Source organism: Trachurus trachurus (genome assembly GCF_905171665.1).
Source record: "Trachurus trachurus genome assembly, chromosome: 6".
NCBI lineage: Eukaryota > Metazoa > Chordata > Actinopteri > Carangiformes > Carangidae > Trachurus > Trachurus trachurus.
In genome coordinates, this window is record NC_139897.1 from 5,151,562 (window position 1) to 5,170,734 (window position 19,173).

The following is a 19,173-nucleotide window of genomic DNA, read 5'->3' on the forward strand; positions in this document are numbered from 1 at the left end:
AAATGGTTCAGAGCTACCTGGACCAGCCCTAACTAAAAGCTCTGTCATACAGGAAGGTCTTAAGCCTGCACTTGTTTTTGTGAGATGGTCTCTCCACCCTTTGCTTTTTTAATCATTAGTGCTTCCTCTTTTGGTTTTTAATGATCATAATATGAACCTAATGAGTAATCTTTTACTTTAGTAGTAGGGATACTTCCATGAAGCACAACCTCAGTCCAAGCTCTTGTTTTCATGATTTTACTGCAGAAGATGTAGCAGATATTGTGGTGCAAGCAGCAGTTTTACATTGTGTCCCTGACTCACCACAGCGGCTGTTGTGCTCTGCCACAGGTGAAGGACAACTTCGACCGCCAGGACTTCAACAAAATGTGCTGGACTCTGTGCTTCAGGAAAAACCTGGGCCAAAGGCAGCTGCTCATCTCCAACGATGACGCCTACAAGATCTGGTGCAACTTCAACTTCCTGTCAGAGGACAGATACCCACTGATCATCGTCACTGAGGAGGTGAGTGGACTGAACACCTGGATTAACTTTGTACCAGCATCAACTCCAACATGTTTAGTATTTTTCTCATTGAAACTAAATCATGAGCAGCTTAGTTGAGAGACCTGACTTTCCAGATACAGATACAGAAGGAGTGAATTAACCCTCTGAGACCCACGTTCACACTTTTTCTTTTCAAATTTTGTTTATTTCCTAATCAACTTTCATTTTGATTTTATATCTTTTCATGGGACAACACTGAAGATATGGCCCTTTGATACAATGTAAAGTAGTCGGTGTACAGCTTGTATAACAGTGTAAATTTGCTGTCCCCTCAAAATAACTCAAAACACAGCCATTAATGTCTAAACCGCTGGCAACAAAAGTGAGCACACCCCTAAGTGATGGAGTTCACTAGAGCTTCACAGGTTGCCACTGGAAACCTCTTCCACTCCAGTGTTTCCCCCAGAAAATGTGTTAGTTAAGGTGGTGTCTGTCCTGTTGACGGGGGGGGGGGGGGGGGGGGGGGGGGGGTGTGCGAGCGGATCGATCGATCGTCCGGGGGGGGTTCGGCGCGCCGTATTAAGTTTCGCCACGCGCGCTGCTGTTATGCATGCACGCTTCTCTGTGGTGTGTATGTGTGTGAGAGTATGCGGAGATGAATGAAGGCGCTCGTCCGACGGGGGGGAAACCCTGCACTCCTCCATGGTGACATCACGGAGCTGGTGCAGGTCAGACACCTTGTGCTCCTCCACCTTCCATTTGAGGATGTCCCACAGATGATCAATGGGGTTTAGGTCTGGAGACATGCTTGGAAGTCTTTAGCAAGGCAGTGGTTGTCTTGGAGATGTGTTTGGGGTCGTTATCATGTTGACTACTGCCCTGGTCCCAGTTTCTGAAGGGAGGGGGTCATGCTCTGTTTCAGTATGTCACAGTACATGTTGCCGTTCATGGTTCCCTCAGTGAACTGTAGCTCCCCAGTGCCGGTAGCACTCATGCAGCCCCAAACCATGACACCCCCACCACCATGCTTGACTGTAGGCAAGACACACTTGTCCCTGTACTCCTCACCTGGTTGCCACCACACACGCTTGACACCATCTGAACCAGATAAGTTTGTCTTGGTCTCATCAAACCACAGGACATGGACAGGACCCATGCGTAGGCCCCTTCAACAGTTTTAAGGGGTGGGTGGTCTGCCTGTCCCCTAACCCTACTGTGACATACTGAGTTCAGAAACTGGGCCCAGGGCAGTAGTCCAACAAGACAATAATAATAAGAGAGAGAGAGAGAGAGAGAGAGAGAGAGAGAGAGAGAGAGAGAGAGAGAGAGAGAGAGACTGCAGTGATATCTTCACCACAGATTAAAATATTGTAATTTAAGATGATAGGATTACATTTTTACATCATGTATGTATGTGTGGGGTGTCGCAGCTTCAGTAACTGACTAGTTGAAAATGTCTGTTGCTCAAGAGCAGAAAAGGAAGTGTCCAGCTTCCTGTTCTTTTATGCTGGGAGATTTATTGTTGGGTATAACAAATGTCAGAGCTGAACCATAGGAAGATTGTTTGCTTGAGAAATGTAAACAAGTGCATGTAGATATGAGCAGTAGGAAAGTACAGGGAAGTGTCAACTCTGAGCAGAAATGACCTGCTCGATGTTTCAAAGACAAATCTAAGATTCTTTTTCCCCTGTGAAAGTAAAGTTTGTGTACTATTCTGTGTCTCTCTCTCTACACACAGATTGAGTACTTCCTGCGTAAGCTGACAGAGGCGATGGGGGGCAGCTGGGTGGAGGAGCGTTTCGAGGACTACAAGCTGCAGCTGGACTCACGGCAGCAGTGTCTGACGGCCTGGGACCTCATCACCCTGGTGGGCTCGGGTCAGTTCAGTAAAGGCATGGACCGCCAGACGCTCTCCATGGGCATCAACGAGGTCTACCAAGAGCTCATCCTGGACGTGCTCAAGCAGGTGGGAGGCACACCTGGTTCACACTTGGCCCCCCCCTCTCTAGAGCTTGCAACTGCGCTTCCAGGTTTTCATGGGTGAATGTATCTGGTTCAGGTGGACTCACATGGAGCTCTGGTTACAGATTTACAATCTGGCCGCTACTTGTACAGTAGATTGTAAATCTGCCTGGCTGAAACCACATTCCACAGGATTATATTTCTGTTGACTCAACTGTATGATCACTTTATAGGCTACACTTTGCTCTTTCATAGTGACCAGATCCGAACTATTTATAAAGATTCACCTGTGCAGGTAGTGGCAGTGGGGCTTGGGGCTGAGGGTCACATTGTCAGGATAACATGGACTGACATCATGAGGATATGATTCTGAAGAACATTATCAATGCCCAAGTTTCCACTGTGTGTCATGGTGGGAAAAGAACATTGCTCTTCCGAGTTCTCAAATGTGAGGACCTGATACTTTTTCCTTGTGCTGCACAGTAGTAACAGTCATCACCGTGAGAGAGACTGTAACAAGCATCTTTGTCTTTTGTAAAGACAACACATTGTTGTTTAAGTGCCCTAGAGAAAGACACAACTGCCCATCTTCACACAGCTACAGTGTTGATTTTACAACACAACATTTCCATCATCCCTTTTCCACAAGGTCTTCATCAAATGAAGAATCCATTGTGTAAATGATGATTTTGTGTGTTGGAGTAATTGTTGGTCTTTCTCTCTGCAGGGCTACATGATGAAGAAGGGTCACAAGAGGAAGAACTGGACAGAGCGCTGGTTTAGGCTGAAGCCAGACTCCATCTCCTACTATGTTAGTGAGGACCTGGCCGAAAAGAAAGGAAACATCTTATTAGATGGAAACTGCACGGTGGAGGTAAGAACCTGCTGCTCTTCACACTGATCAGCTGGATATCTGAAACCAGGCTCAGAACAGAAGAGGAATTTCACCTGTCTGTGGCTGAGGCTGTTTCAGTCCCATCATGCTGTTAACAGCTACACATTGATGTTTGTACACCAGGTAGTACACCAGACTTGCTGGTTGATTCAATAGGCAAGGCTTTATTTACCATATTTATTGTTGCATAGCATTGGTGAATATTATTTTGCTACACAAGATACTGATTGTGGTGAACTGTTCACACACATTGGTGTATCGGTGGACCTGTTGGATTCCTATTTTTTTTTCTCTCCAGCCATTACCAGACAAGGAGGGGAAGAAGTGCCTCTTCCTCATCAGGTCGTCACTAAAAAGCTTTGAAATCAGTGCATCAGACAAGAAGAAGAAGCAGGAGTGGATCCAGGGTGAGGACTGACAACAAAACCAACAATCACAGGCATCATTCCTCTTATCACTGATCTGATAATCAGTCTTATTTAATGCTGCTGCTGTAAGCCCCAGTGAGGTCACTAAAGAAAGTTTCTTTATTGGTTTATCTGTTGATTACCTTGATTAATCAATTATGTTGCACCGAAACAAGCTGAAAAAACCCAAGAGATGGAATTTATTGTCAGAAAAACAAACCAACAGGAGATCATTTGAAGAACTGGCACCAGAGACACTTTTTGAAATTGGTTTTACGTAAGGTATGAATTGAGTTTAGCTTTCCAGCTTTCCGCCCTGGGGCCCATGCTTGCCCACAGTTCCTCGCTGATGATCCACCATTCTTATTTGTATTTTTGCACGCATAACCTTGAATGAAATCACAACCTCATCTTTGTTTTTCCCCTTTTGTTTCCTTTAGCCATTCAGACCTATGTGAGTCTGCTGCGTCAGGGCCGCCCCGCACCGCATCGCGAGGCCCGGCAAAAACGGCGGGACCTGCGGCTGAGGCAGCAGGCCGAGCAGGAGGAGCTGGAGCTCAGGATGAGGGAGCTGCAGACGGCCAACGAGGCCAAGCAACTGGAGCTGGAGAACATGAGGAAGGTGAGGAGAAGACAGACAAACAGATGCGCATCCAGCCTGATCAGGAAACGTCAGTTCCTTTGGGACAGAGGGTGGTGGAGTGTGTTTTACATGAGGAGAGCAGGGCTAAGTGGCACAGTGTGGATATGAGGTTATCGTAGAACTGTAACATGGAGTTACTATATCTTCGGCCCTGAAACGAAAAGATTCAGATTCATCAGCCCGAGGTAGATAGCATATAGATACAATCCAGTGTCCACTTATCATGGCATGTAGAGGTGGGTTTCACATTAAATTAAAGCTATAGAATCACATATTTAAAGGTATAATATGTAGGAATTCCCCCCATCTAGCGTTGCGGTTGCATATCGGAACGTATTCTTGATGTTGCATTCACGTGAAATCGGGCAGACGTCAGACAGACAACAGACGCTGCATGTAACAGGATAAACAAGCGTCTATGTAAACAAGTGGTCTGCCAGCACGAGGCAAAACAATACAGGCGTGACAATATGTTGTCATGGTGATGTGGTATTGTTTACCTGACCCACGTTTTACCGTCTTTCTCTCGTGGAGTAAAATGACATCCGGTTGGTTTGCCGACGGCCGTCTGCCTGACTGCACCTGAATGCAACACCAGTGCCTCTGTCCTTCCTCACACTACACAGTGGTGACAGTTTTAACAGGCGCTACCTGGAGAACTTTCTCCCCGATTCGACAGCTCCGGTCAGTTTCTATGGTTACCTACGGTCACGCTGCCACTGAACATAAAAAATGGCGATGCGACATGGCCGCCTCGGTTTGGTGCGCCCCCACTTATGTATTTTTAACGACTTGTAACAACTCATTCTAAGGTACGAGAAAGCTTTCGTTTGTATGCGGGTGTGATTCAACTTCAGTGAAATACGTATTTATGAAAGCAATATTTGATTTTTGCTAATAAAAAGCCAAATAAGTTACATACTGGGGCTTTAAGATGTCATGAAACAGTGCAGGATGTAGCTTACAGTCCTAAAGAACAAAGACAAACATATCTAACAACCCTCACAGTCAAAGCAGTGAAGTTCCTCATGAGGCCAGATATGGTCACCCATCCCCAAGGTGTTAAATTTAGTTGTATGTTTTAGCACTGATGTCATTCACACACTTACAGTACAGCAATGTCAAAGAAAGTTTAACACTGTATTATGGCAGAGCTGTTGCATTGCACTAGATTCCACAAGTGTATGATTTAAGTGTTTGATTTAAGTACATTTAACTTATAGTAAGAGACTGAGGTTGTTGCTAAAACAAACGGAAACCCCACAGAAAGATAAGCAGCTCATAAAACAGTGTGATGAAAACAGGAAGGTTACACAGGAGTGTTGGGGAGGCTGATGACTCCTCTCATTAAGAAAGCAAAATGATACTGGACACACAACAGGCACTTTTAGATTACACAAGTCCACCGTTAAAGCTGTGTGTGTGTGTCAAACTGATGCTGACTCACCTGAAACACCAGGATGTGTTCAGTTGATTCACTGTCTGTGAGGAAACTAACATGAGGGACTTCCCCCAGAGGAATTTATAAATCTGGAAAGAAGGAAAGAAAGAAAGAAATAAAAAGAACTCATTTGCCTGAGCTGGTTTTTTCTGCGCATGAGAATAAGGAAGTATTTCCTAGAAGGAAATACTGTATATAAATATTCTTCCCTTCAGACGTGTCTTCACTGGTTTGGTCTCCTGTCTGGCACCACTGCTGCCAGACCAAGTCTCAGAGTTGGCTGGACAACATTCCTCAGAGATGGCATCCAATCTAGCACCCTGGCCTGATCTTACACATGACAAATATCATTTACATGAAACTTACTGCTGGTTTCAGCCACACACTAATGTGTTCACCACAACAATTCAAGTAGTTGGGCCTTTTTGGAAACCCACTGCCAGCTCATGAATACCAGTAATAGGTCAGCTCCACCCGGACTGATGAATGGTCTGTCACCTGCAGTCAACAGAGGAACGTGGATTGAACATTAGTCTCCATCACACATGCTTGTCCAGTTCATCTCCCTAAACCTGACCCTCCACACTCAGTCTGGTATCAGTGCTGACTGGTCGTGTGGCCTGACCTCATCCTGGTGACGACTGCTGCTTCCTGTTCACACTGTGTGAACGGGAAGTGCCAGTTACACTGTAGTCAGACTGTATTTAACATTTTTCAGCTGAAACATTTTAATTATTCATTCACTTCAGGTCCAGTGACTCAGTGAAACCTGATCCAGAGTTGAACAGACATCACAACACTTCACAGTGGTTTGTGATGTTGACAGGACTGTACTCTGGAAAGTTATTATATTTTTATTCAACAATAGAAATACTGTTTAACTTCTTATGTACAAACAAATTTATGCAGTTTTCGTTTGGTTGGTAACTGCCACTCCTTCTTGACGTCACCTCATTGTATTTCAGGCTGTGTTTTTCCAGGAAGGGTCACAGTCAGTCTGCTAAAGCTGAGAACAGAAATGTATTATTACCTAATAAATAGTTGTCAGATGATCTATTACCTTCAGGAACCTTTCCCACACCTGTGAACAACAGCTCTGTAATTCACTGAAAGAGTCAGTCCAATATTGACTTAATTTCAGACTGATTGTCAGTCAGGTGGTAGGCCACACTCCTACCTCTAGCTTATACTATTTCAGCCTAAGAGAGACTGTCCAATCTTTAGCCAACTGGTTGATTGAGAGCATTTTTCTGACCCTGTGAGCTGTGGAATGTTATAAATGTCCACACATTATCTGTCAGCTGAGCAGAAAACACAAAGGCCACAGTTGAGAGGTTTGCAGCACAGTGAAGCCACCAGCAGAGTCAAATAGTGACATGCAGCAACAGTCAGTCAAACTGGTTCACATCAGTGCAGCAGAGGATAACAGTTTGTCTTTGTGGGGGATGAGTCCACAACAATCTAGCATTGAGGTGCAAGTCTCCGTCTTACATAGCTGATTGTATCAATACACAATGGACACACAGCCATGGTCACAGTGATAAAGAGGCTCAGGGACGCTCGCACGCACGTATGCACGCACACATACACAACTAGAGAATGCATTTCCTGAAGGAAATACTGGTGAATGCTGAAAGCTGGAAGCTGAATAAATTGTTGAAACAATGCTGAATTAAGTTAAGAAACTGCTGAGGAAATCTTGAAGAGATGAAACAATATATGAAAAGTATGAAATGGTTTGAAATTACTTGAATTGTTGAAGATCAGTATGAAGAAATTGAAAGGCTAAAGTCTACTCAGATTTATTTAAAACTGACAGTTTGAAAACATTTTTGAACCATTACTAATGTAGATGAAACAATATCTGAAGAGTAAAAATAGAATAATATAGTAGTTTCAATCTGTTAATGGGAAGAATAAGTAAAAATAACTACATCATATCTGAAGGGTAAAAGTAAAACATCTAAAAGTAGAAATGTTAATAAAAAGTTTGAGGAAAATTAATGTGCAGCAGGCACTGCAGCAGCTAGAAGACTGACACAGGCCACACTCATTGACCAGAGGAGTGACATTAGTTAACATGAGTTTACATTTAGTTACAGGCTGATTTCACCTGCTGCACCTGCTGTGATAAACAGGGAGGTTTGGTTTCTGTGAGCTTTCAACATCAACACAGGACAAAAGGAAAAACGCATCACCACAAACAGTCAAGCAAAATGGGGACAACATGAACGATGACATGCAGCAAGCTGCTGTGGTTAGGAATAGATCAATATGGTAACCACAGGTGAGCCACCGAGCCACTAAATGAGGGTGTTTCTAGGCAATACATATTTTAAGCAGTGGGAACCACACGTTGGTGCTCAGTTCCTCTCTACAGCTTTCTTCTCTGCACCATGTTTGCCTCGGGTAATTGTTTGCTCAGCTTGTCTCTTCAGAAATACCTCAGATAAGCACATGGTATTTCGTCCTGTGGCATCAGTTGAGGTGTTTTTTAAAAATCTTCCATTGAACATGTATTTCATCTGAATTTAAAGATGAAAATTCTGATCTGTCCTCCTAAGAACAGAGAAGTTGCTTTTATAATTTATATAAATAATAATAATAATTAATATAATTAATATTTTTTTCCTGTGATCTGTCCTTTTTAAACAACTCTTTGTTTTTCTTTTGGCCAGGCTCTGGAGGAGGCAGCAGCTAATGCAGCAGAAGAAGAAAGGCGGCGTCTTCAGACCCAAACTGAACTCCAGGACCGCTACAGAATGGACCTGGAGAGAGAGAAAACGGTAGGTGGTCTCTGCTCAGCCTCCACTGAGTAATGATGTTAGAACAAGTCAAAGCAATTTAAAGGCAATGCTCTGGTGTCTGGTCCAGAACATTGGTAGATGAATGAGTCACATGTCCTAGTCGGTGCTGTATGAGCTGCATCCTGTCTTTGGTTGTGTTGGTGGGACCTGAGGGTCCTGTCGGTCTCTCGAGCAGAGAAACAGAGGAGCAGGCAGGGACAAGCTCATCTTGGGCCTGTCTGAGACGTAAGGGGAGTGGACCAGACTGTGCTGTATACCAGGGGAGTGTCCACAAGCTGGGCCACCTGTCTGTGTTCCTGTGTGTTCCTCTGCTTCTAAACTGACCTGCCCTCCCTGCTCAGGAACCAGTCTGCCAGCCAGTATTCCCACTCAGCTGGCCTGCTCCCCCTGCTCCCCCTGCTCTCCCTGTATTTGACCCAGCCTGCCCACCAGAAGCCCTGTATTCCATGCTGTAAACTGTTTTCTTGTCTGTATACAACCTCTATGTCATGTCTGTGCATCCTGGGTGAGGGATCCCTCCTCTGTCTCTCTGAGGCTTCTCCTGTTTTTTCTTGGGAGTTTTTCCTCAGTGGATGTGAGGGTCTAAGGACAGAGGATGTTGTTATTAGGGCTGACAATGATAGTTTTCCCCCCCCCTTTTTGACACCAGTTCGGCAATTGTTACATTGAAATGAGTAGGCTACTTGGCATCCTGGAAACCTGCCTGATAACTTTTGGAGACATGCAGTGTTATACGCCCCCCCGCCCCCCCGTGTCAGAAAGCAGGGGTGGGGGTCATCAGGCTTTTTTATTCTTCTGCACATGGTCGATGAGCTGACAGACAAATGAATTTTCCTTCAGGGATTAATGAAGTAATTCATTTTCATATTGTCCATACACACTGTGTGTCCTTGTGAAGTGAGAGGCAGCTCAACAATATCTATGCACACACTGGAATGCTCTCTCTGCCTGTATGGATTAGGGTTGAGCTCTGTGTTGTGGAACAGGTTTTCTACACACCTCACAAAATGTCACATCAAATGCACATAGCACATTAACCTTCTTGAATGTGCAATCAGTGCAACAATGACTATTACCATGCAAGATGTTCAAAGTCCCTGTGATGGGTGTTTTGGGAAACAGCATGACTGTGGAACACAGAACTGCCACCATAGTTTTCTTTGCAGCTTCCCTGTGTGGGAGCACAGCTTTCTCTGTGCAGGTCAGAACAGGACTAGCATCTAGCAGCTAGAAAGCACTGCTGCACCAACTCCATATCCATATCCATATTTATGGTGAGAAATGAATGCATGCTTGTGCACAAAATGTCTGTAGTCAAGTCACAATTTATTTATAGAGCACATTTAAAACAACCCCAGTCGACCAAAGTGCTGTACAATTGTAAAAGCACAATAAAGGTAATCATAAACACTATAACAAACAAAAAACAACACAAGGGGTAATAATTGTAAAGTAAAAGTAGTAAAAGAGAGAGAGAGAAAGAAAGGGAGAGAGCCAAGATTACTTGCTTAGCTGGGAGTGAACGCCAAGGAGAAAAGATAGGTTTTTAGGAGTGTTTTAAAATGCTCAACAGACTATGCAGCTCTAACATGGAGAGGTAAGCTGTTCTACAGCCTAGGAGCCACGACTGAGAAGGCTCGGTCTCCACGAGTGGAGAGTCTGGACCCGGGACCCTAACCCTACTGCCAGGAGCAGCTGGTTTGATGACCTAAGTGCCCTAGTAGTGGTGTGCAGCTGTAAAAGCTCTGATAAATAAGGTAGTGCCAGACCATTTATACATTTATAAGCAATTAATACAATTTTAAACTGAATCCTAAAATGAATAGGCAGCCAGTGCAAAGATGCAAGGACAGGAGTAATGTGCTCATGCTTTTTCTTTCCAGTCAGCAGGCAGGCAGCCGCATTCTGAACAACCTGCAAGTGGCGCAGTGCTTTCTGGTCGAGGCCAAAAAACAAGGAATTACAATAATCTAAACGTGATGTAATAAAGGTGTGAATTAATCTCTCAAAGATGTTTCTTGGGAGATAAACTTTTGCTTTTGCCAACAGCCTAAGTTGGAAGAAGCTTGTCTTGACTATAGAGGATATCTGCTTTTCAAACCTAAAGTCACTCTCTAAAATAACACAAAGGTTCCTTGCAAAAGGATGACAGTGAGATTTAAGGGTGCCAATAGCGCTGTCACATCCATCAAGCAGATTTTGTTGACCAAATAAAATGATTTCAGTTTTGTAGTAAGAAGAAGACAAACCCAGAAACGCTCTTACTTCAGAGGGTGACTTTGGGACAGGCCATTCACATATGCACTGTCTGTTTACTGGGTCTAGAAATGTATAGAATGAAATTGTACAGTTTCTGACAACTTGAAGAGCATGTGTCAAGGTTTATGGGTCATACTCTGTTATTGAACCGAGGGCACCAAGAGGACGACCTGTGACACCTTTTTCTGAAGTGTAGGTGTAGACATCCTCAACTCTTGACTGATAACTGAAACATCTTTCCCAGTGTCAACAAAAGCTGCTAGTTTGTTAGCATCACCTGGATTTAATCTTCTTGGGTTGATGGGTAAAAAACAGCAGAGGGACACTTCTTCAAGTTAACTGGAAAACCTTTAATATCCACTTGTCAACTCAGACTCAATCCAAAGAATCTCTACAACTTACTGTATGCGGAAGGTCATTTAAAGTTGAAACTGAAACCACTTGAATCTTTAAAAGTTGTGTTGCGGTCTTCACATAATCATCATGCATAATCGTTTGATAAAAGAGTATGTGTTCAGTAAATACTGACAATTTGTTGTTTTTAAATGGACACCCATGTTACCAAATAAGAAGCTATGCTGTGCTTGCCTCTGGTGATAACATGCTCTAGGCACAGTCTTAATTAGGTGCAGCAGATGATTATCACCCATCACTGACTTTGTGTAAAGACCTTTTTGTGAAGTTTGTCCAAAGCTTGAGTTTTCACCACCACTTTCAATGATTCACCATATAAATTGGAATGGCTTCAAACCAGGGCTGGGACTTTTAACGCCTTAATTCGATTAATTAATTACAAAAAAATAACGCATTAACATACTTAATTGTTCCATTCAGTTCCTGGTATACCAATCACCAATGCACCAGATGAGTGAGTGCCGACAGACACACAACAACAAAGACAAACGTGATGGGTGAAACAGACTGCGTTGCTTGGCCCGGTGGATGGAAAGCTTCGTTTTGAATTGAAAAATGTTGCATCTTGTGTGAAATATTAATATGGGAAATGCGACTAATTAATTACAAAGCCTATGACTAATTAGATTTTTTTTTTTAATCGGTCCCACCACTATTCTTAGCCTTTCATGTAACTGCCTGGTCGTGGCCGTGTGGCAGATGTCGACCCTTCTCCAAGAAAAATCACCTGGCTAGTGGCTCTATCTCCAGCCTGCATTGTCCTAAATGGCCATATTTGTGATATATTTGTGTCAAATCTGTGATTAGAGTCCTCCCCTGAACATTTGGTCATATGCACATCGTTGCCTCATGGCAAAATTAAACACTATTTCTTCTCTTTCATTAATCCTCTCAGCAAATTGTTGTCACCCTCCTCACATGTGGTTACAAATACTTCAGGTTTATGATGGTTTGGTGTGAACATTGTTGTGACAATAAATTTAAGTGTGTGCCAGTGGTGGTGTGATAGCCATGTTCCCACCTGGAAGTACCTTTAGCTCATACACATTGGTTCCTTTGCCTCAAACTTGGTGACACAATCCCACATGGTAATTTTCCTTTGTGAAAACTTTCAGATAAGGGTGTGGCTTCTGTGGCGCCCTCAAATTAAAGAGGAAGTGCCTTAATTTCCTGAATAAACCGTCAAATCCTCCACTTGTGACACTATGCATACTCTTCTACTCTGACTCTTGATTGACAGTCGTTTCATTTCATGTCGTGTCATTTTCATTCTGCGGTGTGATAGACAGATGTCTGCCTCTCGCCTGGCTCTGCTTCTGCCTGTTGGATACAGTTGACAATGCATATGAAATTGCCCTGAACTGAACAATACACACATGCTCCAAACCGAGATGAGCGAACCAAACAGGATGAGTTTCTTTTTCCCATGAGCCGTTCCATCCCCGATATAACCTGCCTGTTTCTAATGCTCCTGTGTTGGTGGGTGTAAATGGTATAAGACTGAAGTTACAGGGTGATCTGATGTTGGACCACCTGTTACATCCAACTGGTTGTTAAGAATCAATTTAATCCGGTTCCTTGCTCACAGGTGCGACAGCAGATGGAGGAGCAGGTGGCCCAGAAGTCCACTGAGCTGGAGCAGTACCTGCAGAGGGTCCGGGAGCTGGAGGACATGTACCGTCAACTGGAGGACGCACTGGAGGACGAGAGGCGCGCCAGACAAGATGAGGAGACCGTCCGTAAGCTGCAAGCAAGGTCAGTCAGCAAGAAGGTGTGACGACGGCACAAAGCAGCTCTGAAAATATTCCAAACTTATTATTATTAGACTATTTAGCCTTTAGTGTTATATCATAGTGTAAAAGTTATGGTTGGTAATCCTGTTCAGAAACACGTTTTGTTATACTGGGGGAAATGGTCCAGTCAATACATTATGTATTCAGAAAAAGAAACAGAAAATAATCAGACCTCTGTGGCAGCTGCAGGACTGACAAAACTCTGACCAATCAATGCTTTTCACTCCGAAAAGGAAAAACCAATCAGATGCCTTCATGTCTAGTTCTGCCTACGTCCAATCAAGCTGCTGTCTCTCTCTCTCCCTCCTCCCACTTGCACGATTAGAGTCTTCACCTACGTCCGCAGAAAAGCCACACTCCAGTCTGATGGGTGGCAATGTAGCTCTGGTAATGTGTTGGGTGTCTTCACCTACGTCCGCGGAAAGGTGAAGGTGTGGCTTCAGAGAGCAATCAGAGGAAAGGGGTTCGGACTTTTGACTTGTGTATTTTCAAAATGTGTCCTGACAGAACCGTTTTTCCAGAATCTTCAACCCTACCTTTAAAGGGGAATTGCCGTTTTTTACAATCTGGACCTTATTTCTAGTATAAAATACGATGATTTACCCACCCAGATAACTTTGGTGTCATTACAAGTCGTTCCGACGAAATTAGATCCAGCCGAGAGCCGCTTATATCCGTATAATGCGAGAACACGGGGCAGCGCGATGCAGCTTCTAAATAACACATTATCTGCAGCGAACCTCATTCATTTCACCAATATTTTGTTATGATACGCTAGAGCTATTCCCCTCTGAGTCCGGGGTTAGCTGTTCTCAACATCGGGGCTCTGTAGGTTGACTAACCTCTGACCTGGATGATGTCATCTCTGAGGCCCTTAAAGTGTCAAACAACATAATGGTAATATACCCATGACTTGTCTCAGTCTAAACCAAGATACTGTAGCATCAGCATCAATGTTAACTCTATTTACTATTACTAACTGGCTAACCACTGTCAATTTACAGGGATTCTTATTAGGGACCAGCTGAATATGACAGCAGAAACTGTTTCAGTTATTTTCATGCCACCTCTATAACAAAGAATTAAATTTTTTTTCTCATGTTAAAAAATGAATACTGTACTGGCTGATCTGATATTTTTAAATGCACAAAACATTATCGGTCAGGCTCTGATGCAGGCGCAGTTGGTTGGAGTGCTGCAGTCGTTTTCTGTCCTGTGTGGTTCACTGTTCAGTCATCTGACATGAACACTGAACAGGTAAACACATTGTTTCAACCACCAGAAAATCTAATATTAAACCTGCTGCTTTTTTGTTGAGAGGGGCAGTGACAACAGTGACATGTCTGTAACATATACATTAGGCTGTAGTCTCAACTAAAGATGGTAATGCTTATCTGTAATATGACAGAATGCATTCACTTGCCAATACATTCAGAAACATACAGTATATGTGTGTTGTCTTTTTTTAAATTTATTTTAATTTCATTGATTCAACTAAATTACAGACTACATGACTGCGGAGGGTGAAGGTTCTCTGTGTTCAACCAAACTCTCTTCTGTTACGACAAACAGACTAACTATATAATAATCAGTCTTTTAATATTTCATAAAAACAGTATATGAATGAAGCCTTATTTAGCTGTTGGCTGTGGAGAGAGGTGAGCAGCCCTAGTAGACTAGTAGAACATGTAGTCCACGGTCCCACGGCTCTGACAGTTTGCTAGATCATGAGTGTCAACAGGGTGATGATGTCATGGCTCAGATAAGGATCAGACTCTGCAGCCTCCTCTTATTGGCTTGTCCCCAGATGTGAGACAGTTTAAATACTAATATTTACAGCATGGTAAACTGTCTTACAGTCCTGTCACATAAACCCAGTTTTTATGACACACATACACACACAGGGACGGACACTCAACTTCTGCTTCCCTCTCCCCACCATGTTTCCTCCCCTGTCCTTCCTTCCTCTCTGCTGACATTAACTTTCCACCTCACGTTTGACTAACAGCTCTGTGAATGTAGCCGCTAGTTTCCAGTGTTGTTCATTGTGGAGGTGGAATGATCCTACTGAACTGTTACCAAGTCTCTCCACCAACCTGCAATAACAAGTAATGGACTCTTGTCCCAGACTGGGAGGATGAGCAGTAGAGATGAGAAAGTTGTTCATGTCAAAACATGAACTAAACCAACTTAGTTTCCTGCTTTGTTCAGCATGCTGCCGGATTCTACAAGGTGCTGCTGTGTTTGCTTTGTAGCAGCAGTTACATTTACTGGAGCCTTAAATTAGTACACAACAGTACTACAGCGCCACCTTCTGACACATTGCCGTATCACTACAAGGTATTGTAAATTCATAAATTATTTGCGTCATTGAATTTACATTTACATAAATTAAAATGTTTCAATGTATAATAGCTTCAGAGATCTATGGATACACCCTCAGTTTACAGTATTGTATCCTTCAGCATGTAACATAACTGTGTTATTATAAGACAAAGACAGTCTTGTGGAAATGAGAAGCCTGGTATTTATATATACACATACACTACCCGTCACCACTAATAGGTCAGAGCCTCCCATTGGATAATTGCTGCATGGATGATTATGTTTCAGCTGGCAACAACTGATTTAACCCTAACTGATGCAGTCTCGTGTCTTAAACAACCATGTCAGAAGACACATCCTGTGGTCGTGGAGAAGATGTTCATCCGTTTCAGAAGGGTCACATTATTGGCATCAAGCAAATAAAACATCTATGGAGATTACTGAGACTAAAACTGGGTTAAGAACTGTCCAACGCGTGATTAAAAACTGGAAGGATAGTAGGGAACCATCATCTTCAAGGAAGAAACGTGGTCCAATGTGAACACAGAGTTCAGACCTGAACCCCACTGAGAATATTTGAAAAATGTATGCAACTCTGGACGGAAATAAATGTTGTGACGTAGCAGAAGCTTATTGAAACGATGCCACAGTGAGTGCATGCCATAAACAAAGCTAAAGGCGGTCTAATGAAATATTAGTGTGTGTGACTTTTTTTTGCACGGGCACTGTATATGAAGAATTCTCCCTTCCTCTCCCCTCTGTGTGTGTGTGTGTGTGTGCAGGTTACTGGAGGAGGAGGCCACTAAGAGAGCAGAGTTGGAGCAGATCCACCTGCGGCAGCAGTTGGCCATCTCAGAAACAGAGGCTGAGAAACAGGAGCTGGAGAGAGAACGTGAGGCTAAAGAGAGCGCCCTGCAGGCTGCAATGAAACAACTGGAACATCTGGAACAAGAGAGGCATGGAGCTCTTGAGCAGTACCAGGTCAGCTGAGGGAGGAGCAGTACACAACTCACTTATTGTCACTATTATCAAACTATGACTAACATAAACAAACTGCCGTAGAGGATAAATGATCAAAAAGAAAGATATTCAGCTTCAAACGTGATGCAATTACAAGATATGTTTATTTATCATGGCAATTGACAGCTTATGATAACCATACAGCTGTGATAATATAATGATGTAAACAGGCAACGCAAGGCAATTTTATCTGTGTAGCCCATTTTTACAAACAGTTTGTCTCGAGGGCTTTATCACGACAACATCCTCTGTCCTTAGACCCTCACATCAAACAGTGTGTTCTAATGCTGTCTAGATGTAGATGCTGTTATTTAAATGCTGATTTGGTGACTAAGGTAAAGCAATATATGACTTGATATTTAACTCAGTCTGTGCATTTCCTGAAAAAGAAAAGTAGTATCTCCCTCAGCCATATGGTGTAATAATGAGCTGGATGAGAGGCAGCAGAAAACCAGTCAGGTTGATAGAAATAATCAAAAGGTGTTCTACTCAAATCTTACATGCCACTAAATGGCTCTCAAAAGATTAAAAAAAAACCCACACTCACCTTGTATTATTTCTTGTTGATAATACCTATGCTGTGTGTTGTGTCTGAGCCAGACGGTGATGAAGAAGCTGGAAGATGCAGCCAACAACACAAAGACCTGGAAGCACAAGGTGGCTGAACATGAGGGACTGCTGCGGCTCATCCAACCAGGTAAAAGACCGGGTCAGAACTTCTCTGCACTAGTTGAATGTATCTGCCACTCTATGGCCCTCCCTGGTCTTGATTGTTTTGTTTTCTGTCCTCTCCAGGTTCAAAGGGACAGGCGAGGATCACCAACTGGGGCCCGGCGGCTTTTTCTGACGCAGAGCTGAGTCTGAGGGAGAAGAAATGGCAAGAGATGAAGAACCAGGCTCAGTAAAGCCGCTGCAAGACCTGAACCTTGTCTGTGTCTAGACTGAGAGCAGAGGGCCGGAGAAGGCTGCTGGCATATTGTCTATAACATCACATTTCTATGTAGTGGCTGGAAACTCAGTTTGGTGACACGAGTTTCAGTGGAATCAAAATGTGAGATTTTCAAGGATAGTGTAAGGCACATTATATAATATGGTGGCACTGAGTAATCAATTATGTTAATCGCTTTCATGAATCCTTAATGCTGCCACGTAGAAACCACCACATGTCAATGGAATCCTGATTTTTATTTATTTTGGGGGCATTACTGTTAAAGACTTTGTTATGGACAGTGAGAGAGACAGGAAGCAGGGAGGGGAGATGGAGTGACGTGTAGCAAAGACCCTGATCCAGATCCGTGATGGTGAAGGTAGATGCTCTACCAGCTGAGTGACTGGGTGCCACAGAACTTGTATACTGTACCTCTAAATACATCTCTGTCATTGTAGACTACAGATTCAAACAACAGTCACTCCTCACTTTGTAAGGAGGAAGTTCCAGCTGTTTTAGAAGGATCCAATAGTGGATGAAACGGCAACAACACCAGGAAAGCTTCTGGAACAACAACTGCTAGTGAGTATCAGGTCCAGTGGGTAAGAGTTCTCTCAAATGGTGTACATGATTTAAAATGTGTTGTACAGGCAGAAGTCCACTTGAATAGTTGATGTTTAACAACCACCACTGATGCAGTATATGAAAGTCATGTTGGGCTACGGAGCATTAAAATAACTCTAATACAGACCCTCCTTAAACGTTCGCTGGTTTAACATTGTCCACTAAGAAGCAGGTCAGTGTAGAAGCTACCAGTCTATTTATTACTCAGCCTCATTAAAGTAGACACAGCTTATGACTGTGCTTAACAGTATACATAATGGAAGCCTGTTGAGTTTAAAGATGCAGCTTACTCTGAGTCATGAGTATAAATGTGCACACAACTCCATGTCATTATTGTGTTCCACTTTGTGCTTACTGTCACTAACTCTGACCAGTTCAACACTTGGTTTGAAGGAGTCTACTGTTGTAAATAAGGAGCTGGTCAAACATATCTAGCCTTCTGTTCTATCTTTAAAAAAGTTTGAGCTACTGAAACTTCTCCAAACTCTCTTTTGTGACTATTTGACTTTGAACTCTCTGAGAGCATTTTTACATGAAATAAAGGGGTTTTGTAAATATTTTAACGACAGCTTTCTGTGTGTTTTTAATTTTCCTTGCTAAAGATCAGAATACGCATGCATGTACACACACACACACACACACATGCCATAAAAGTGGCTGGCCCAGTAGGCAGGAACAGCTGTACTGACTATGGGACAAACTGGTGATGGTGAACTAACTGGACATACTAGTGGTGGACAAACGGTGAAGGACGTGACCCTACATCAGGAAGAAGGAGCATGAGAAGCTGGAGAAATACCAAGGGCTGAAACTAGAAAGGATGAGGAAAATGGATGCAACAGTGGTCACCATGGTAACTGCAACACTTTGGTCTGTGACCTCCAAACTGGGAGAGTGTGGCTCCAGCAGATTCCAGGAACAACATCTGAGATCTCTGTCCAGAAGAGTGCAGTCCGAGGAACAACCAGGATAAGATCCCAGGCCTCTGGTAGAGCAGCTGAGCTTGAAGGAGGAATACGGCCCACTGGAACAAGGGAAGATTTAAATATAGATATATTTACATTGTCATTTGATACAGAAAAGAAGAGCAACCTCTCAATAATGAAGACTCCCTCCCTGCTTCTCTTTTGTGTCAATACTAGACTAAATGTCTTAAAGGTATAGTATGT

General features: G+C 43.2%; 1 protein-coding gene across 1 annotated transcript in view; it reads left to right on the forward strand.

Moving 5' to 3' along the window:
* swap70b (switching B cell complex subunit SWAP70b) overlaps positions 1-18,516 on the forward strand; it is a 31,426-nt gene extending 12,910 nt beyond the window's left edge. The window contains exons 3-12 of the mRNA XM_083972871.1: positions 331-504; positions 2,225-2,452; positions 3,176-3,322; positions 3,642-3,750; positions 4,191-4,372; positions 8,513-8,620; positions 12,903-13,069; positions 16,215-16,413; positions 17,053-17,149; positions 17,248-18,516. Of these exons, the coding sequence (XP_083828997.1) occupies positions 331-504; positions 2,225-2,452; positions 3,176-3,322; positions 3,642-3,750; positions 4,191-4,372; positions 8,513-8,620; positions 12,903-13,069; positions 16,215-16,413; positions 17,053-17,149; positions 17,248-17,357 (1,521 nt within the window). The 3' untranslated portion in view covers positions 17,358-18,516. The remainder of the gene's footprint in view (positions 1-330; positions 505-2,224; positions 2,453-3,175; positions 3,323-3,641; positions 3,751-4,190; positions 4,373-8,512; positions 8,621-12,902; positions 13,070-16,214; positions 16,414-17,052; positions 17,150-17,247) is intronic.
* Positions 18,517-19,173: the final 657 nt, after the last annotated feature.